General features: G+C 35.5%; 1 protein-coding gene across 3 annotated transcripts in view; it reads left to right on the forward strand.

Moving 5' to 3' along the window:
- PLCE1 (phospholipase C epsilon 1) overlaps nucleotides 1-22,947 on the forward strand; it is a 163,928-nt gene that overhangs the window by 49,712 nt on the left and 91,269 nt on the right. For all 3 annotated transcript variants that reach the window (XM_055720516.1, XM_055720515.1, XM_055720517.1), the window contains exon 3: nucleotides 19,891-20,179. In XM_055720516.1, the coding sequence (XP_055576491.1) occupies nucleotides 19,891-20,179 (289 nt within the window). The remainder of the gene's footprint in view (nucleotides 1-19,890; nucleotides 20,180-22,947) is intronic.

Below are 22,947 nucleotides of genomic sequence, written 5' to 3' on the forward strand. Positions count from 1 at the left end.
GATGCATCTCTACCAAAGATTTTTGATTTTGACAGATGCTGTTCAGCGGAGTTAATCAGTAGCTAGAAAACAGAAAGCAAGAGTGTGTGTAGCTACTGTGTTGTTGTTCTACGTAGAAACACGCTCATTACTGGGTGTAAAGTATGCAAAGAGACTACAGCTATTCATCTCACTGATTACCCACACAGGCTGTCTTTCCAGTGTACTTGTTCTGTTGCCCTTTTGCTCAAACGTCATTGATCAATCCCTATTTCCAAATAATGTAATGAAATTGGTGTATGTGGAAGAGGTGTTTGCCCTGTCATCTCATGCTTGGGATTTCCATGTAAAGACTTCTGTTAGTATTGATACTGTGAAAAAGGGTTGTTTTCTAGACACAAATCCTTTACAGGAGAACAGAGCCATATCATAGAATATCCTGTGGTCATGCTTTGTCAAGCAAGGGTATATTTTCCCTGACAATAACAGGTAAGACATTTCTTCTGGCTTCCAGCACTTGAAGAAATAAACCGCAAATTGGTATTAGGGAATTTTGGGTACCAAACTAGGTGTTATAGTATCAAGGCAATACCAGAAAATCAGTGATTAAAGACAAATTATTTTTTCTAAAGAACAGTTCTCTGTAGGTAGTTGTTGTATGATATTTCATTATTTTTAATAAAAGTAAAGATTCTGTAGAAAAAGAGATACAATATATTCCAGAAGGTCTTATTCAGCAAAAACATGCATGTGAAATAGTCTTTGCTTCAATTCTGGAACGGTGAGAAAATTGTAGGCTCTGGCATTACAATACAGTACTTAAAATGGCTTTAATGTACAGGTCTTTGTGTGTAATGACAAGATTTTGTGCATTTTTGTAAAATCATTTTATCAAACTCAGCTGTGTCCTGTTATTTTATATTACTTACTAGATGACATGTTAAGTTTCCTGGTAAGTATTATTAAAACATTTTTTACAGTTTTTTTCAGAAACCATTATATCTACTTTCTGTGGATAGGAGAAGTCAAAAACAATGGTCTCCCCGTGGACCCTTTTTCTGTATTTGTTGCTGGCTGTCAATTATTGTAAGGAGACACTGGAGGAAGCTATCAGGTTTTATTGATAGTTTAATGTTTTGCATGTTGTTCACTTTCCCAACACTCTAGCATCAAACTGTAGCATGTCTTTTCATAGCTTTTCTTCTGTGTTAATTTTTCCGTAACTTGTAAGAGAAGGTATTTTAAATTAAGACAGTAAGCGGTGAGTTGTATTATTTAAAATATATTTACAGAAGATACGCAACTGTCACATTTACTTCATGGTTTCTTCTACTCAGTGGCTTTCCTACTTTTATCATTGCTACCTTTATCACACATTTCTTTTTATTTTTTTCTTCTTCCGCTGTGACTCATTATTCTCACCTATCATTCCTTTTCAGTCAGTGTTTGTACACACATGAAGTTGGTCAAGAACAGTATTTGAGTATAAGCTAGATACTAACAAGGCCCACTTATGCGATAAAGTTACCCAGGTTACCAGGTACGAATTTATTCAATTTTATTTGAAGTGTGACCCACTTTAAGGAGTCTTCCTGTGGAGTGTAGGGCACCCAGTGTGCTGTAGTGCTTCCATGGTGGCTCCTTCATCTGTACTTTGAAAGAAAATGGATTTGCAAGGCTGCTTATTTCAGTTCCTGCACTGGGAAAAAATCTCATTCATCCCCTTCCAGTTCCTCTGCGGCCCTCTTAAAGTAGCATACAGGCACCCTCGGAATTTTTAGTTTGCAAAAATTACTTGTGAAACAGGCCTTTTCTTTCTCGGTTGTGCCCCCTTGTGAAGAAATATGGTGGGTCAGTAGAAAAAGGCATCTGCAGCAGTGTGCAGCAAACTCAGCAGTATGCTTGGGAACTGTTTCAAGAGGACAGTAATTAGAAATAATTTTGGTTTTATATTATTTGGCTCAAAGTTTTTTTTTTCCTATTGATCTGTGTATTTTCTGCAGTAATTTAATTTTATTAGTAGCTTAGAGGTGAGAAATCTAATGTGGGAAGAATTATTTTACTTACAATGAGTTTACATCATGCCAGTGACATTATTTTCTGAATTTATAAATACATTTTCGAAATTAATTGATTGCTGACATGATAAAATATTTTTTCTATAAATTCATACCAGGAGTCTAAGGAAGTGCTTTCCAATAAATTTAGCATTACATCATTTCATTTGTAGTAATGTAAACACAAACTCCAGTATGTCAGCAAAATTAAATATTAAATATTCCAGATTTTATTATCTGTCTGTGGTTAAACTAAAATGCTTACGGAGTTTTTACAATGAACAGATTTTCACTGACTGTTGAAAAAGTAGACTTGTAGGAGCTACAGAGGTGAGGCAGCACCATGTGAAATGCAGCGGCGGGATTAAGATTTGGCAATGTACTACTTTTCTCTCCAGGCTCTTAGGCAGTCTCTGTAGACAAGAACAGACTGTCATCTTGTATTGCTGAAAGCTAACTTGCAGTTTCTGCTTGTGTCTGTCTGTTTCAATTCCTATACCATTTTGTCATTTTTCCTTCCAGTTGGTATGATATGGATATGGTGAAACACAAAGGCAAAAGGTATGGTTCATGTAATATAAAATATAAAGAAGTGTTTCTTACTGCAGGAGTAACAGGAAGGCTTTTCTTCCTCAGAGAGAAGAATGTAGTGCTGCAGAAAAATATATTCTTTGTATATTAAGCAGGATATTTCTTACTGGAACATGCTGCTTTTTCAGTCAGTACTTACCCTGCAGATGTAAACAATTAGTAATTTCTAGAAGTCTGTGTTGTTTCCTTTTTATTTAAATTAGACGTACTGCATGTGAATGTTTACTAGCTTACTGTATTGAACCGATTGTAAGGGCACTTACAGAATTTTAGTACTTAAAGTTAAAATACTTGGATGAACTTCTGTCTACTTGTTTTCTTAGTTTTGGGTTCTAACTATAAATAAAGTAATATAATTACAGGGTTTTCTTTTCTTACTTTGTTGTTTTGATAAAATACTTAGATACAATTAATGAAGTTGGCATTAAACCTCCCAGTGAATACCTCACTGTTACTGTAAATTGATGAAGAAATATTGCATGTACAGCAAGGATTTATAGAAAAAGCTTGCTATTTTTTTAGTGAATTATGTTGAAGTCATAAAGTGAATATATAAGATCTGTTTTTTTGACTGTTCAGTAAGAATATAAATGAAAGCAAACTCTGTACCTGTCACTTCACCCAGTGTAAGCAATAGAAAAATGTTCAGTAGAAATACAATCAGAATGACATTTTATTATTATGTATGTTTTTATAAATATTGTTTTGTCTTTCTCATCTATTATTATGTATGTTTTTATAAATATTGTTTTGTCTTTCTCATCGTACGCATGTGAAATTAGAGGCAGCTCACTACACGATAGTGGTGACAGCGAGAGAATTTTTTCCTTTTCTCAAACATATGTTGTACATTTAAATAGTCAAAAAACCTTGAAAATTGTGTAACGTTCAAGTGTACTGGACTAGTCTTCCAGTAAAGTACTGTGTTTGGGATTTAAACTGTGAACAGTGCTTTTGAATTGATCCAAGCAATTTATTGTGTAGGTTGCTTAATGAGGAATCCAAGTACCTACTTGTAAAAATAACATAATAATGTTATTTTTTTGTAAGTAAGCTCTAATGATTAGTAAGTTGTGTTGGTTATACTTAATGAACGCAAACTCTGTATCTCTGTGATAGCTTGTGCTATTTTCACTTACATAGCAGGAGGAGTTTTACCTCTCTGATGCTTTTGTAGTTCAGTGTTGTAGCTTTACTGTGTTAAAAGCAAATAGGCTGGGAACATTGAAGACCTCAAAGCTCTGTCACAGTAACGAGCCCGAATATCTACTTTTTTTCTTTGTGCTGCTATGAAGTGATAAAACAAGAGGTAACTGAAGGCTGATACATTATGAATAGTGTTAAAAGTCACATAACACTGTGATAATGTCTGGCAGCATTAGGCTGTGGGTCTTACTTTCCCAGGAGCCGAATAAATGTATAGGAAGATAAAATTTCTGTTTTAAAGTGTGTACACAGTGATAAAAAAGGTGAGCTGTGGGTTATACAGATACAGCATATTATTAAATGACCATATTGATAAGTAGCATGAATGTGAATATGGGCTTTTTCTGATGTACGAGTAAGTCTGGAGGAGTAACACCCCATGAAGAAAGTAAATACAGAGGTAGCCAGTTAGGAGATAAAAGAATGACTACACTAAAATGTTAAACTACAGTCAGACCTTTGTCCGGTACGTATTGAGGGTGCAGAGTTATCAAAACCATCTTAACTTAGTTTATGGAATAGTATTTGTTGCTGTCTTTACTCCTTATTCGCTATTAATCATGGCCTCTCTCAAAATTAATTGGTGTCATTTTTGTATTAGCTACTTTAATAATACTAAACTGGTGCGATTTTATAATTCTGATAAGCTGCTGAAGTTCCATCATTGCTTCATTTTCTGTTTTTATATGGTCTTTGATAGATAAATCTTCATAGGCATTTATAGGCATAGGTCTTTGATAGATAAATCTTCATAGGCATCATAGGCATAGGTTTCGTTATAGAAGACTGTATTAGTACAGTTTGTAGAGTAACTTTTGGAATATACTCAATTTTTAAATAGATTTAAAAGATGGAAATTACTTCTTTTCTCCACCACAGGATTGCCCTTTTCTATGCTAGTATTATAATAGGTTTATATATTTATGTAGATTTGGGGTTTGGTGAAACCTGTGTTATTAAAAGCGTATGAAAACTTTACCTTCAATGGGAATAGGTTGTCCTTGATATGTTACTGAGAAAACAAGTGTCTGTAAATTATCACTGCTCTTTTATTCTGTACTATAGTAAAGATCAAGTAGATCTATATAAACTTTATAAAGTACTTTTTAATGTTTTATTTTCCCTGATGCCACCTCAAGTTCTTATTGTAGTACTATTTTGAATAGAAAAGCTTCCTGCTTATTCTCAGAACAACGCTACTGCGACAAAAATGCTCTCTAAAGATCTTAAGAGTTTACTTGTCAAGTTTAGAGCATTTGAGGCTTCAGTAAAATGTTATGCTACTGCTAGAGTTTCATGGAAAAATACACTGCTTTCAAGGTTTTTCTGTCCTATTATAATTATTTTTGCTCGGGAGTTAACTGAAACATCCACTACAATTATTCCTCCCTCAAGTGCATGAATATTTTATTTTGTATGTGAAAACGGTGCAGTTAATTCAAAACAAATCTCTACTCAGCTCTCCCAAAGCTAATGAAGGGAACTATTTCTCACTAAGATGAAGCTTTTGAAAAAGTTTAAAAAAAATCCTAAATTGGGCATGTGTAACTATAGATAAATGAGTAAAAGTTTTTTTCAAAACTGTTGTGATGGTATGAAATAAAAGCTTATAATAGGAATCTAAGTTTTATCCTTCATTTTGAAAGGTTAAGCATACACATAGGTCACTTATGCATATAATTCAGTGTAATATAATTGCAATTTATAAAAATGATAGTACTGAACAGAGTGGCTATGAATTTTGGTAAGAAAGCTGTTGTATATACAAAGAGTAGTTGAAGCTAATGCTAAAGCAAAATAAATCTCATGGATGACTAAACTGTAGTCCCTGGGTCTGTAAAGATCCCCAGAGAATAAGGAAAGTTAATTTAAAATATTTTTGTTCTTCTGGTCTTAAGCCAGATGCCTTAAATTCTGAAAATCAAGCCTCAAGTGACATTCCACTCCAGTGGGAAAAGAAAGGAGAACATATACTCTTGTGCTGCAGAATCGTATTTACTCCGTTCACAATTGAAAAGTGTGATTTAAATGTTGAACTAATGCTCTCTCGTTCCCACTCCATTGTTTGGCCATTCTGTCTTTCTCACTCTTATTCTCTCTCTTTTAAAGCAAGCATATTTTAAAAACCATCTTCTAACTCTGATGAAGGAATTGGAACTTTTGAAAATTGCAGAACATTAGATTATCGATTTTGTGCATTTTGGGCAAGTAGAACTGAACTGGAAATAAAATTAATAAATCATTGTCCTGTGTTTAGATCTTGGAGTTGACTTCCACAACTCCATTTGGAGACAGCAAAATAAACTCAGCAATATTAATGTAAGCATAGTTTTACCATCATTTCATCTTTTTAGCAGATTCAGATGAAACTCAAAAACTCTTCCAGTAACAATTACTTCGGTAAATACAGTTTTATTCTAGTATAAAGTTGTCTTAATATTAGCATGGCTATTAGTATGTATTAGGTATCCATTATCAAAGCTGTCATCAAATACAAGTAGTATGTGAAAATTGAATGTACTGTGTGAAACAAAAGAGGAAATTACTTCTTTAGGTCACTCCATTCTATATTACTTGTTCACTCTGTCTCCTTATCTTAAACTTTCCTAAACTTTAGATACTTTCTGTAGATACAGCATAGTCTTCCTTAGCAGCTAATGACTAGGGAAGACAAATAGTTTGGAAGGTACTACATTACTGGTTCAGGATACCAACATCAGTAGAATTGCTTCATTCTACCATGCTGCATTATTGTGTTACTTTAGGTTTCAGCCAAAAATTTTCTTCTAAAATTTTACAAGATAGTACTTTTTGTGTTTTGGTTATCATTGTGCGGTGTGTTTTGGTTTTGGTTGGGTTTTTTTTAGGATAGTTATTAAATGTTCATTGTGAGCAGTGATGAATGAAGACTCACTTTTTATCAGTAAAGATTAAATGTGTAATTTAAAAATTAGAGTATCAATATTCTGCTGTTACTTTGGGCAATGTTCAAAACTTGAATGGTGCATTTTCTATTTCTAGGTAATAAAAAAAACCCCTTAAAGTGGAAAATGCCTCTATAGAACAAAGTTATTTTGTTTCATGAAACCATGCTCTGTAGCCTGACTTAAAAGTCTATTAAACAATTCAGTCATGAAAACTCTGAGAATTTCCTGGCCCCTAAGTACTATCCAAAATAATCTTATAATTATTCATGTGACCCTATGAACCCAACAGCTGAAGTACAAGCAAACAAATAGGCATGGATTCAGTGTCTACAAAATTAGAAAATGAGAACTAGATTTCCTGTGCTAAGGAAAATGCTCCAAGTTGCTCTTCTGTTAGCTATATGCCATGGGTAGGACGCATGAATTTTACAGCTGTAGTAATATGCCTACTGATCTTTTACAACAATATCAGTTATAATTGGTTTTAAATGAAAATACTTAGAGATACAGCAAGGTTCTGTTGTACTTTATGTTTATGTAATACTTATGTTTCTGGCTGTAGATATAAACTGTAGACTGTTTCAGATGGATTTGGAAATATCTGCCTTTCAATATAAATCCGCAATGTGTGGTACAATAAAATACCAATATGAGTCTCTTTGACGCAAATAATAATAGTGATTGTATAAATATGAAGACGGTTTTATTACATGTACATTGTCTTTGAGCTTTGGCACATTTACTCTGAGCTTGAGACCTACATAAGCAATTCTAAGGAGTTGCAGGGATGCAACATCGCACTATGTAAAAACTGAATTAGCCAGTGCAGTGAACTTTAACCCTTACCATTGGTTATTTTTTGACTTCTAATATCAGAGACACAGGAATGGAATAGGCTATATGCTTTCTGAATCAGTTATGTAAGTATACACGTTAAAATGTTTTAAAAGAACAGGTAAAGCCAGAGTGTTGTAGAAGTAGTTATAGCTAACCTTGGCAAATAGGTAAGATTGTAGGATGACAAACTAAACATCATTTAAGGACTGATAAGTCTTCGACAGACATAATTTTTAGGTTTTCTGTTTGATTCTTTGTTTTTAAGATGGTCTTTTCTGGCTCTTAATTTTTTTTCTGTACTGTGGGTCACCCCTAAAATCTTACTGTCAATTTTTAGTTCAGAAATATGCAACTAAGCTTATCTTTCAAAGTTGTTTAAATAATCAATTCACATGTGTGGGGATGCAGTTATTTTTAAATGTATGAGTTCTGTGGAAGCCTTTCCTCAGATGGGAAGATTATAGTTGTTAATAAGATACAAAACCGTACAGGTTTCTAGCTGTATCTGATGTGTGTGGATTTTTGTTTGTTCCTCTAAGACTCACTATTGCTGCACATGTAGAATAATAGTTGAGGGGAAAAAAAAAAATATGTGGGAAGGGGTCTGTTGGGTCCTTTGCATTGACTGTTTGACATTCATGTGTCTTGAAACACGCCTGACACGTCAGTGTTTCGGAAATGAAAAAGGTGGAACATGATGCCCATTTAAAACCTTACATGACCCAATTAAAATAATTAATTCATGTTTACCTTTGAAAGTAAGCCTTTAAGGATATATTAAATAGAGTTTTCCGTGGCTTCTGTTAGTATTTCTTACTGGTTTTTACTTGCATTTGGGAAGATCAGAAATCCATTGTAATAGTAGCATCCCATTACAGTTTGATGTTCCACAGTCATACAATGAAAGGTGACATTTAGAATGAAAATGTGTATCTCTTTTGAATTGAAATTATTCAATCATGGTGCATTTAATATTCTAACATCTGAGTGGTTTGTGAATTATTTCGGTCTGCTTTCTGACATGGAGTTTTAATTCTAATTACTGTCTAATTTAGATAATGTACTTAGCTACAGTAAAACTTCTATCCTCTATTGAAAAGTCAACCTGATAGTCTTTTTCTTGTTTTAAGCACTTTTTATATTATACCTGAGAAATTTTATATGAATAGAACATTTCTGGTTTTCGTCAGTAAGAGGTATCAAAAGTAATTATTAAAATATATATTAAATTTTAATACAATTATAGAATAAAAGTATGTGTGGAGCATATACTTTTATGTTAAAAACTCAGCAGACCATTTTGAAAGCTGGTAACTCAAGAAATTCCAATCCATGTGGTTAGTGTTCAAGAATGTGACCCACATCAGACTAATAAAACTCCTGTCTTCTCAGTAAATAAAGGTGTGTATTAGCCTAGTAGTTATGTTTAGAACAGGTAGTTACTTTTAGAATGAAGTTGAAATAATACAGATGTTTAGGTAGAGTATATTTAATATGCTGTCTTAGTGACTAAATAAATGATTCATAAATTAATTTGTTGATAAAAGTTTGGAGGAAGTGAATAAGCAGTCATTTAGAAAATATGAGTACTGACTGCATGAAGAATTGACAAGAGCAGAACGGTTAACTTAGTATTCTGAGCTAAATTTCTGTTAAGTACTAGAAAATGTAGGATTTAAACTGAAGAAGTTAATGAGAACTTAGTAATCAGATGACAACTAATAAGAAAAAAAATCTTTGCATACAATTTTGTGCCAACAGAAATATAAATAGCTGACCTGGCTGACCAGAAAGTGATATTTTTGGCCTTTTCTGGGTAAGATTACAGAAGTCTCTCTCACTGGCAAGGGCATTGTGTCACGTTCCTGAAAAGTGATGTGAAGAGCATCTATGTAGCGTTTGGTGTCATCCTTTCATTTTCTCCTTAATGAAAACAAAATTTCAAGTAGTTTTGAACAGTCTTGCAAATGACACTTAAATGGTGTCTTTTGTCGGCCTCCATTTTATATCTTAAGATGATTCTTCTTAGTAGTTTTTTGGATCTGAAGTGTATTTCCTGCCATGAGAAGTAACAAGCACTGTTTTACTACTCCTTCTCCACTGGACTGACAATTCTTTAAGAGCAGGACTTAATGGGGATGGAGATGCTGTGGTAAATTTATATCACACTGCTTTTTCTGTTTTCCAGATCTGTGAAGTCTAGCTTTCCTTTGGTAACGGCTGTTACAATAATGAGTACTGTTACCTTACAGAAATGGGAAATTAGTAAGTAATAGCAGCCAAGTTTTATCAAAAATAAAAATGATGACTTATTGAAAGTTTGGGCCTGCTGTTACTATTTCTGGTCATAAGTCAATCCAACTCTCAAATGTATTTGGTTTTTTAAAACTGTATCATCATTTTGTTATCACCACAAATGAAAAGTTTTCCCTACTGAAGACATTGGTCATATACCAGAATTGAATGGGGATGGTTGATATAATTTCTGGAGAGTGTTGAGTTACATTTAAGGATTGCCTCTGCGAGACAGTTTGATCCTCATTAAATTCAATTTCTGCTCCTTGAAATGATCTCATTCTTAACAGGATGCAATTAATTTGAAATATTGGCTGATGAGGTAATGCACATTCTGTAATTGCAACTGAAGCTGTAGAAAGTTCACAGAACATGGGTTAATGAATATTAATATTTGGGCACATCTGTGCTTGTTCGCTCTTTTGGCAATCTTCCAGCTGCCATCGATGCTGCTCCCTGCGTTACCAGGGTGAATTAATCTGTTTTCCTGGGTGTCCTCTGCTGCTTTGTGCCATGTTGCCCCATTACGACTTACTGTGTAAAATCTGATACACTGAAAAAATTGCTGTTGCACAAGTGAGCATTATTGCTCTGTAGCATGGGACTCTGTCTTGTGCTCTGTCCTGGCACTGTAAAGATGCACATCTTCTTCATCACTGAAGAGAGCGGGAAAGTTTCAGAAGCCTTTGAGAAGAGATATTGCAACAAGGATATTGATGAGACAGTTGCTGGAAGGGTGACCAAAGGGGACAGGTCACTGCAGTGTTTTATCTAAATTATTAGAACCTGAAGCTCATTTACAGAAAAGAAAGGAAAACATCTGTGCCTCCCACAGTGAATGTGACACTAGACATTATTAGAAAAGCTGTGAGTGAATTGGAGTTTGTCATGAGTGTGCTAGAACAAGCGTTGACTCCTACGACAGAGATGCCTGAAGACCATTATTCCTTTTCTGTGGTGTGTTTTTCCTTCAGATGTGTAAGTGGACTGGACTGACTCCGCTGCATGCATCTCATCTGCCAGTCATACACACCTTGTCCCGGGGAGGGCAACTTCCTTTTGACTCGGTAGATTTATTCCTGTTGTAAGGGGAAAGTGATAGTATGTGCTAGCCTGAATCTTAGCGTTGTTGTCCCTGTCCTGCCCTGCCCCCCTTCCCCAGTTTCTGGGCAGCAAGGGCATAACATATGCTGTTTGCTCCTTTTACTCACTGCCTGCGATAGTAAATCATGCAAGCAGAGATCTTCTTTAAAAATCACAATCTTGTCAAATGCATTGAAAAAAATGCACACAATGCAAACGCACCCACCCACCATTTTATTGTACTTCCTTTCTTTCCTCTTGTACCCATTCGTTCTGCTGACTGCATTCAAAGCATCCTCAATGCAGTGACAATTAAGTTATTTCTGCCTCAGCTATCTGCTCAGAAATCTTCTTTGTCTTTCCTGACTGGTCTGCTGCTGCAGTAAACAAACGTTTTCATTTCTTGTATTCTCAAACTAGTTCCTGGTTTTCTTCTTTATAGTGGCCAAGACAAATGCCACCTGTGAACCACGCCATCCTGAACATACCTGAACCACCCTATAGTAAATAACTGCATTTGTCAAGTACTGGGCAGAATTGCAGCAATCTTGATTACTGTGTGCATGTATTTTGAGCAAGGCTTTCTCCCCACACCTCCCAAGACAACAGTATTCCTAGCATGTTATGAGGTGTGTTTCAGATTGTACCTTGGCGCACTGTATTCTCTTTATTTTCTAGGCATTTTTTCAAATACAATCCAGCCTTTCAGCAGACTAGGGATATTTTAAGGAACATTTCGAAACATTTAAGGAACATTACGAAAAGTAGCATCTCAGCAGTAAAGATACTCTAAGCACCATGTGAAAATACATAGAGCAAGATGTGAGCAAATTTAAGATGTAGAGAATGCTGTTAACCCCTAATGTTCTGAACAGTCTTTGCACAATTACATATATTTCACTGCAAATGTGTGTTTATAGCTCCAGCTTTCTTGCTGATGGTTTGCTACTGCTGTTGTATTTATCACCTACATATAGATTTTTCCGAGGCTATTTGTCATCCTGACATACTGTAGGGGATGGTGACCATGTCACACTGCCAAAACAGTCTTTTACTGCTATTTCTTGAACACAAATGCAAACATGCACCAAATAACTCTTGTTTCAGCAGAAGTTCCTTCAGATGATGACTCCTGTTGGTAAAGCCGTAGGCAGGCTAGATGGCAAGTGCCATTAATGAAACTGCTGTCAGTTCTGCTTTGCAGGGCAGTCATTGGCTTACAGAGCCAGCTGAAGGGTGACATTCAAATACATCTCCAAAAACTGTTGAGAATGAAGGGTATCATGATATGTAACCCTTTGTTTTGTTTTGTTTTGTTTTAATCTGGGATGGTTGTTAATACTTTAAGAATGTTGCCTGTTAGCCAAAAAAGATAGATCATGAGATGCTGGGAGAGGATTCGTGGGAATTTTTGAATTTGACCTCAACTTCCAAAGCTGCAGTTGCTTCCAGATAGCTGTGTCCACATTTGCTACAGCGCACCTAGGAAGAAACTCTGCAGTGTCATGTCAAACAAGAAATCAGAGAAGCTTGGGATAGGTAGTGAATCTCACACAAATTTGAGTGAAAGTACAATGTACTAAAGCTTGTGGATGACTGTCATTATTCACTTCATCTTGAACAGTAAGTCAGGAATGGAATAAATTAAAAAAAAAAAAAAGCCTGAAATTAGCTCAGTTTCTCAAAAGAGTTTCTGAAGGCTTCACCTGTTTACACCTATTAACACCTATTGTTAATGTCAAAAAGACGTATCAACAAGTGAACAGAGCTAAGAAATAATCCTGGCAGAGCAGACTTTTCTGCTGTTCACAGCATCATCTGTCAAACACAGTAACATCCTTTAGCTATGAACAACCTGCGTAACTGTTTGAGATGTGGGGCTCTGGCACGTCATCTCAAGAATTTTAAGTACATGATAGAAAGACAGCTATGTGCACTGTTCTAGACATAATGGAAAATCCATTCAGTGTTTAATGTATTTCAGTTCTTATCACTGATATGTAATTGGAAATTTTTACAACAAATTCATATTTTAGGGCATGAATTAAAGATTTTCATCTTCCTGAAAACTGGAAAAGTATACATACTAAACTTGTGGCACCCCATTGTCTGTCTTCTTTGAAAGTTTTGTAGGGATGGTCAATCTTTGATTTTTTTTTTTTTTTTGGTGCAGAATATTTGCAGTGATACATGTTTAAACCCAATACCTGGTCACCTCCAGTCTCTCTTGCTGTTATTTTCTTTATTTTTTTAAACATAATTTTGTAACTGGAACCCTTGGAATCCATACCATGCATAATAACATGAAGCTTCTGTCTTGAAACAGATTCACTTCTGTCTTGAAACAGATGGTGTAAAATCGTCAAAAAATATGGTGGATTTATCAATTTGTTTGAAAGAAAAGTGCCTGTGTATATTCTTAACTTTGCCAAAGATGTGACTTCTTGCAGGGGAAGTTTGAGGTGTGTGTTAACTTGCTGTTCAATATTAAATATTTTTTCTTTCAGGCATGTCTTTCATCTTTTTCTTGCAATTTAATTAAAATATTTTTCAAAATTTTGATTGGTAATTTTAGCAGTAGTGATAGAAATAGGATACAGCCATTTTTGCTGTAACTTCTAAAGTTTTCTTTTATTAAAAGAGTATTTTTCCCTTGACATTGCAAAGATCCATCCATACAGACTCTGATTTCTTGCTGCCACCTTAAACAGATTTTGCAGTGAATTTCTCTCCAGAGATGCCTGAGCTTTGTGAGAGCAGAGAGAGGAAGCTGATGGAGGAAGCACTGTAACTAGATTCTGTAGTGCTGTAAGCAATAAACATGCACAAACAAGTAAGCTTTCTCAGAAATGGGTTCTCTGGCAAACAGTGCTGAGAAACCGATAATTTGTTTGGAGCTATCTTAGGTTGGAAAGCTGCAGTGCTTTTCTGGAGCAGGCGTTAAGAGCACTGTCCAAGTGTCTTTGTACCTGTACTGTTTACTCAGACTAGATAATTGTAAATTAAAAGTGGAGAATTGACTGTACAAAATAGTATCATTACAATTTTTATTTTTCCACAGCAGGAATTATTTTTGAAAATACGAAGTAGATTAAAAACAAAGTCATTAATTATTCTGTATTGGCTTAGAAATCTGTATGAGTTCACATGACCTGATTTTAAATTGCCAGATGGCAATTAAATGGCAGACCTTTCTTCATAGATTGGTCTGATTTTCAGCATTTCTGCAGATTCCAACTGACACTTATTTGTTCTGACATCTTTGAAAATCAAGTGGTTAGCAATTTATCATTCTTCAGAGACTAATTAAGTGACTGGTTCTCTCATGGTGAACTAGATCAAAGGATAAATGTTAAAAATAATAATGTCCCAAATGGCTTTTGGGTTTGTAGCTAAGAGAAGTGTTCCTTGGGCTATGGCCTCACTCTTGGTTAGACAGACTAATATTGGGTGGTATTTTGAAATTAATTAGATAAACAGTTTTTCAGGTAAGAATGTTGGGAAATGTAATTTATTAATAGAAATTTAATTAGGAAATTTGTTTATTTCCACTACTAAAATAATACCAATTTTTCAAAAGATAATATCAGTAAGGAGTAGTAGGAGAATGTTCTTTCATTTTTGTTTTTAGAAAAAAACCCCGACCCCACAGTGTCCTTAGAAGAAACTGGCCAGTGACAAGTGCTGGCTCTAGGTAGGCAACATCTTTAGTAAAATGCATCTCTCAATCTATTCTGCATTTTTAGTTTAGCAATGAACTTGAAGCGTCATGGGTTAATCAGCATGGGTATGGTCATAACTTGAATAAGATGAATCTAAGAAAATCCAAGATCTTTCAGAAAATGATGTGACTATCGGCATCACCTCTTTTTTTGATTTGATTAAATAAATGCTCTGAAGTGTGATGTTGGAGTGCCATTTTGGAAGACCTAAAACTGAATTATTGACTAACTGTGCATTAATGCCTGATTTGTTTGTTCTGAGCAAATTCTTATTCTGGTTAAGTGTATTTCCTTTTTCAGCCCTGCTCCCTTCCACCCAAATTCACTTCACATACTCCTTTCTTTCTGCCCAAAGTGCTTTTTTCATAGCAGAATGCTCTTGTATTCCATGTCATAGATAATTTAATTCCACTTATGTGGAATGAATGCAGGTAAAAGCAATTGAAACAGTCCTTGATGATGACATCCAAGAGATCACTGTTAGCTTCGTTTGCTTGATATTAATGAGGGTTTTCCAGCAGTGCCAAAATGAATAATCACCATCAGAATTTACTCATTTTACTGAATTATTTTTTTGGAACAGAACAAGTATGGAAAGAGCAGCATTTCCTGTGATGTTATTAATTGTGTTTAGGCTTGTGTGTTCTGTAAAACTTTTGTGTTTTCAAAGGAGATATTTGAGTGATCTTCAAGACTTACTGTCCTGGGAGTTATTGTTTGTTAGTGTACCATTCTGTCTTACAGGCTTTCAAAATATGCAACAAATTAAGGCTCTGTGTTGCAGGAGTGCTGTACGTGGGCTGTCGGCAGCCCCTCCGTAAGATAAATCTATAGGTAAACAGCCAGGAAATCAGACTAAAATGCATAGTACCAACCAAACATATGGATGAATACACACCTCTGACTTCCCACTGTTTCATTTTGATCATTTAGGATATGATTGGTGGAGGTTTTCAGACAGAGTTTGGACAGATGCTGGTTAGAACCAACGTGGTGAATTTTTAAAGCCCCATTAGGGCCTATTTTTGTAGCATAATAGCAATATGCATTATTTTTTGTGGCTGTTCTTTACAATGAACTTTTTGGGTACACATAGTCTTTATAATAAAGTTAGAAAAATTAAGCTATATTCCTAATAATGGGAATCTTTGGTCTGTGTGCCAAGCAGCTGCTAGATGTTTGACAAAGTGATAATATGCTCCCAGGTTCTAAGCTAAATACCTGAGGCAGGAAAAAAAAATATGAAAGAGAAGCAAAAGATTAAACAGGAAGAGATACATGACATTTGAAGTAAGAAATCAAAACAATTATTTTTATGAACTGCTCTATGCAGTATTTCCAGTACAGCAGCATCCATGAAGTCCAGAATCATTTTTGGGGAATATCTGTCATAAACTGTAGGGCAAAGAATGGCTATGATGTGTAGGTTTCTGCCACTTTCATGTAGCAAACCTACAGCAGCGTGTGTGGAGAAAATGTCACAATGCAATTCGCAATTGTAGTGATGATTAAACAGAAGAAGAGATGATTGTAAGAGAAAAATGCGGAATAATTTCAAGGCCAGCATGAGTTACTTGTTCTTACAGTTATTTTTAAGGAATATCTTAACAAAATATGTCTGTTGTCACTGTAAGAAGGTTTTATTGCCTGAAGGTTATCAATAAGTTAACTTGCATGTACCATTTCAAGTTACTAGAAGCAAAACTGAGGTTTTTTTTAAAGTAAAAGTTTTGATGATTTATTGCATATGTTATTAAGAACCGAAAAATCTGTTTTGTTTCAATTTATTTTCCAAATATGGATTTGATTGTAAAACTACAAGGATGGAATTTTGCCTGAATTTAATCTTTAATGCTAATTTTAATTTTTGAGTTGGAGGACGTGTTTTTCTTCTGTAATAATCTGGAAAACTTTCTGTTGCAAGTAATTTTTAATTTCTTTTTACTTACCATTAAAATCTCATTAGAAAAAATAAAAGAAAGTAAAAATCTATCAAAGCCATAGTATACTTCATTGGGGTACTGGTGTATTCATATATGGAGTTACCTGTTTCAGCTCATTTCTTACTTTAGAAGTATCGTGGGGAAAAAAAGAAACAAAAGTATTAGTATGTGTGCTTTTACTGTCTAAAGTAAATACTGAGGTACTATAATTGCATGTAAATTTTACCATTTACATGTGTGCTCATTACAGTGGTGTAAATAAGAAAGTTCACCCTAAACTCCTCCTTGTAAGCATCAGTTCTTCACACTACTTGAAAATAAATTTGAAGTATGGTTAATATTGTAACACTTTTAGATCCAGATACTGTCGTCAATTTCTTGAGAGTTACTGCTCAGTATCTAGTATGTGAGGTAACACCACATCATTGAAATCTTCAATTTGATATAGAAAGCAAAAGTGAATGAGAAGCAATACACCCTTGTGAATCATTGTTTTTTGACAGGTAGCTGTCAGTTTAGTGTTGCATTTTACTCTTTTTTTTTTTTCTTTTTTTTTTTTCTTTTTTTTTCTTTTGGTTCAGATGCATTTTTAGTTACAGTAATCATTCTTTGGTAGTGATGTAGATCAATATAACTGGATCTGCCAGGATGAACTGTAAGACCTGGCTTGCAATCAGCTTTTTGTCTCCCAGGCAAAATCAAGTTTCACCAATTGTCTGGTGGCGTCTCACTGAAAGGTGATTTCCCCTATCCGTTACCTAAGGGATGTGTTCCTGTTCTGATTGTTACAATTCTTTTCAGTGGCTGATAAGTATACACATTGTAAGTCTGTATTTTTTGTAACTTCATCTGAGGGCAGCAGAATAACAGGTTCAGAGCTTTAACACATAAAACCAAATAGTATTTGAAAATGTTACGTGAAGCGCAGCCTTTGGAGACAGCTAGTGCCCTGAAGTCTACTTTATACAAAAGAGATTAACACCATTATTCTATGTATAATCTCTCCAGCAAAACACTGTCGCCTATTTCTGTCAACAAATGATTTCTTTGGTTTGGCAGCTGAAAGAAATTTTAGTTGTGTAGGCAACAGAACATGCCTTTATAAGTTGCAGAACCCAATTTAAAAAATATTTTGGAAGGTAACTGCAGTTTTGAGAAGTTAAATTATTTTCATTAACTAAATATTTTTTTAAACAGGCTAGAAAGACTAATTATGTCTGCTGTGTGTGACACAGTCATGCATAAGGCACGTTCACTGTTTTACAGTACACCTTTTGGAAAGGTGTGTCCTTGCAGACACTTAGCTGATTAAAAGGTATGCACGTATCCTATCCAGGTAACACATGATCTAAGCGTGCATTTTTGACCTGAATAATAGTGGATGTGAGCAGTGTGCTCACTGAGAGTCTTAAGAGTCCATAAAACTGTTGTATACCAAAGAAAACAAGAGGCTGAAGTAAAGGCTTAGTATTCTAGAAGCCTTAATTTTGGGAACTTTGGGAGGCAGGGATAGGGGAGATAGATACCACAGCATTTCACTGTGTAAAGTATCATAGAAGCCGTATTTCTAATGGACTCAAGTTATAAAAGTCAGTCAGCATGTGAAAGATTTTTTAATGTTAATAAATAAGTACTCTTTTTCAAATCATTGAATTACATTACATTACTAGCTGATTTGTACTGTTTTTCCCAAGAAATTGTTAATACAAAAAATAAAGCTAAGATAAGAAACACATTCTTTAATAAATACCACATTGGTTTTGATTTTCTGGTTAATGGCAAAAAATAAATAAGAAGTAAAAAATGTGCCAAATTTTGAATTTAGTAGCTGAATCAAATCACTGCCATTCTCAGTTTCCTTACCTGGATGAAGCAATTGCATCATCATTCACAAATTCTGTTTGTAGAGGGTCAGATACCTTGTAGGAGCAGGGCATTTGAACCCTCCTCACTTACATGGCAGGGTAAATGCAGGTCTTAGGGCAGAAGTGGATGTGTGTGCAGATCCCTGTTCTTGCTGGGAGCAGGTTCTCACCTTGGTTACATGGTTGGGCATGTGTGTGTCCTGTGGTGAGGGGGCTTATGCCTCTGAGATGTGCCATGCACAGACTGTCCAAAGAGTTTCTTACCGTTTGACTGAGCACATGTGCTTGCATTGTAGGACTGAATGCGGTGTTGATGGATAGCTGTATTCTGTTTATATGTGGGGAAGGATGGCAACTAGAAACAGACCATTAATCGTTAAGCCATCAGTTCATTTCTTGTGCACATCTACAACCCCATGAAAATGGTCTCAGCACCTGTCCTGGTAACAGTTATAATGACCTTTCCTATATTAATTTTTAGTTTGGAAGTTTACACTTTGTAATTACAAAGAACAGATCACTGAAACAAATTATTAATGTCAATCAGTAAGTCAGCGTACAAGAATGCAAAGAATCAAGTCTCTCCTTGTATACTAAAGGAAAAGATTTCTTCCAGATTCTTGCTTTGATCATTAGACTCTTTTAAATAAGCAAACATTACTTAGTTGCTAAGCCACAGACTCAAGTTCATTAGTGTGTTAGCACAAATATTGGAAAAAGAGTACTAAACCAATATTAGATAGAGGACCTGTGCGTAGGCTGGAAGTAATGCAATGAACGTGACACCGGAACGTTTTGAAAGATTGCTCACAGTGATTAAAACCATTTCTGTTTGCAAAAACTCTCCCCACTCAGCAAGAAAAACTGCAAACCCTGAGCAGATCTGTTTTTCTGCTACTGATACTCATAAGACTTTAGTGGAACTACAATAGATTTAATAGTCTTATAAATAATTCTGTGTATATTCTTTATTTTAAATGTTGACCAGATATATTGATTTAGCTGTTTGGGGTTTGTTGGGTTTTTTGGTTTTGTGGGGGTTTTTTGGTGTGTGTGTTGTTTGGTGTTTGTTTTTTTTTGTGTGTGTGTGTCTAATGGTGATCCTTAGAACTGGTTTTCATTAAAATGCCTTTAACCATGCATTGAAAGCCAGAATGCCATCTTATTTAAATAGCCTGTTTGGGAACCTGACTCAAAATCTTTACAAATCAGTTTTGGGTTCAGAGGTATTTCAGGTTTAATGCATAAATGCAGTGTTCTAAAAGTGCCTATTTGCAGAAGCTGTTGAACTTTACAAGAAGTCATGCTAGTTTGGAATTTTTTGATGTTCAGTTTATTATCTTAAGGAAGTGAACTAATAATTCATGCTTTTGCATTCTTCGCAGATCTTCAGTGCAGTGAGAGGAGAAGAAGGAGCAGAAGATATTTTTGAATATTTTCCTCATCTTCTGAGAAAGCTCCCAACATTTGAAACAGACTGTATATGCAGAGGTGATGGTTTTTGTGTAAAACCATGTGTAACAGGTGCTTACTGTCAATATCGTGCCACTTTACAGAGGACTGCACTCTCTAACTATATAACTGGTGCTTTACTAGAAGCAACTACATCCTTAGGAGCAAGAAGTGGTCTTTTAAATATCTTCGGAGGATCAACTGGAAGAACAATGCTTAAAGGTAATGATTAAATTTTTTTAACCCTGTCCACTTCAAATATAGGGTGTATTGCAAAATATATAATAGTATGTAATATTCTGTAGTTTATATACTCATATATGAAAGTAACAGATAAAAAAAGCTTTTCATTGTTTCAGAGATTTTCCTTTGCAATCATTATGAGTCAAAATAACTAGCTATGTTTAATAAAGTAAAAATGCATGCAAAACTGGAAAGATTCTTATTACAAAGCAGAGACCTTTTTGTGGGGTTTTTTTTGGTTTTTTGTTTGTTTTTTTTAGAAACTTTCCTGTCTGCATCCAAAGTTAATGCCTAAGCCGTTGTTGTTAGGGTGTTTCTTCGTATAGTATTTCTCATTTACTAAGTGCTCCAGCTCATGGGTGACTTGGTTCAGGACATGAGAAAGGAGTATATACTCGGTGATTATTGTTGTCATTATACAACTAGCTGTCAGCATAGCACTGTGTGGTAAATACCTACAGTTCGTTACTGATTTATTGCTGGTCTTTTCCCGGATCCAACATTTTTCTAGTCTTAGATCATTTCAGATAATGTAGGTGGTGTCTATGTGGAAAATTCCTATTGGAGGATGGGTGTTACATTCTAACTTTCCATGTTGATTGTCTTCGTATGCAATAAGATTACTGTTATGTGATTTGGTTTGGTCAGTTTTGGAAGTTAGACAGGACAAAGGCATTCTTGGTACTAATTCATGACATTAGAACAAAGTTTCATACAGAATAGTAACTGCATTTAAAATTAATTTTTAATTAATGCCTAGAATATTTTCTAAGTACTCAAGCATTTGGGGATTTATCATCATCTGATATACTGTAATAAAAGGATGCAGTATCACAGTTGTACCACTGTAGAATTGAAGCATGTGGATATTATGGCTTGCCCAGGCTTTTACAGGAATATGACAAAATCAGTACAGAATTCTCAGTGCAGTTCCATAACTAGTGCAGATATTGACATTTTTTTACAGGCAATTATATAGTTTGTGTTCCGATCAAGTTATCTTATTTTTATCCCAGAGTGGCCCTTTCTAGTTTTAATTAGTCTCTCTAGGTGAGCCAAATGGCAGAGAGAAGCACTAAAACAATATAAGAAAATAGATACAGATGGCAAACTGTAGCATCTGAGTGGATTTCAGTAGTATGTTGAGCAACATTACTAAGGTTCACATACTCTCATCCTCTGTGAGAGACAGGTATGTACAGTACAGTGTCCTGTTTTGGTAGGGTTTTTCCTTTTATTTGTTTGGGTTTCATTTGTTCTGGGGAGATGAGTGCTTTAGAAGAATAAACTTACTTTCCTGCGACAGCTCTGGAAAGCAAGGTTAAAAGAACCAGGTTGTGTACTTGGGAGTGCAGTGTGGTGGACCTTCTTCCTACAGTGGGAGAAGAGAGCACTGGGTTTTGATGCTTCAGACCTGATCAAGACTCTACGGATGCTCTTTCCCCTGAGTACAAATGTCAGCCTCCCATGGGGTGCGTTGCTGCACTGCCCAAAAAGCCCAGTTGGCAACTGTCACTGTAGAGCTGCAGGCTCCAACTGAGTTCTCAAACTGAAAGCAGCAGCAGTAACTGGCTCAGGCTCACTGACGTACTGGTGTGGCTGTATCTTTTTATAGAGCCTGAGCTAGTGACTGCATGTCTGCTCTGTGTACCAGCACACTTTGCACCAGTTTGGGGATCTCTGTGGTGCCTGTATTATATGGTTTATGCTTCTGGTTTTGGATTCTGAGCCCAAGAATGTGAGACCTTAAAGGAAAGTCCAAGATTTTGAACTCGATTTGCAATTCCACAGGCAATCTGTGTAGAAAGTAGAGATTTGATTTGCTGTAGTGGTCTAGGTATGATTTATCATAGTGATCTCTGTTAGCGGAAGAGATGTGCTGCAGCTTTAAGATATTGAAGTGTCCTGGATGTGGAAGGTTCATGTTCAGGCATATCACTGTGATTTAATATATCTAAGAAATGACAGAGGTATCGGTAAGACAGTCTTCTCTGGGTGATGTTATTAACTGAGAAATTAGCATTAGCAAGGAACCCAGCAGTATTCTGAATTCAGAGCTGCGGCTATCATTCCTGGGTGTGTACCTTTTAAGAAAGAAAATGGTCCTGTCCATGCAGATTGATAAAAAGGTTATTTTCATCTGTCCTGCATCCTGTCTTACTCTGGATTTAACTTCAACCATAAGCTAATCTCATCTAAACCTAAGAACTTTTAATCAACATTGTAACAACTCTGTTTTCAAATGCAATGGAGGATTTATCACGGGATACAGCATGTCATTGGAACACTTAATTCAGTAGTTGTTTGGAGGAGTTGAAAGGGGAACATATGAATCCTGGTGTGATTTAACGATTGTTGTGGTTTAACCCTGGTGGACAGCTAAGCACCTCTCTGCTGCTCACTTACTGCCCTCACAGTGGGATGGAGGAGAGAATCAGAAGGGTACATGTGAATATTTATTGATTGAGATGAAGACAGTTGAATAGATAAAGCAAAAGCCGCATGTGCAAGCAAAGCAAAATAAAGAATTAATTCACTGCTTCCTATTGTCAGGCAGATGCTTAGCCCTTTCCAGGAAAGCAGGGCTTCATCATGCATAGTGGTCGCTTGGGAAGACAAAACACCATCACTCTGAATGTACACCCTTCTTCCTTTTCCCCCCAGCTTCTATTGCTGAGCACAATTTCATATGGTATGGGATATCCCTCCAGTCAGTTGGGGTCAGCTCTCCTGTCTGTGTCCCCTCT

This window comes from Falco cherrug, chromosome 9 (assembly GCF_023634085.1).
Source record: "Falco cherrug isolate bFalChe1 chromosome 9, bFalChe1.pri, whole genome shotgun sequence".
Taxonomy (NCBI): domain Eukaryota; kingdom Metazoa; phylum Chordata; class Aves; order Falconiformes; family Falconidae; genus Falco; species Falco cherrug.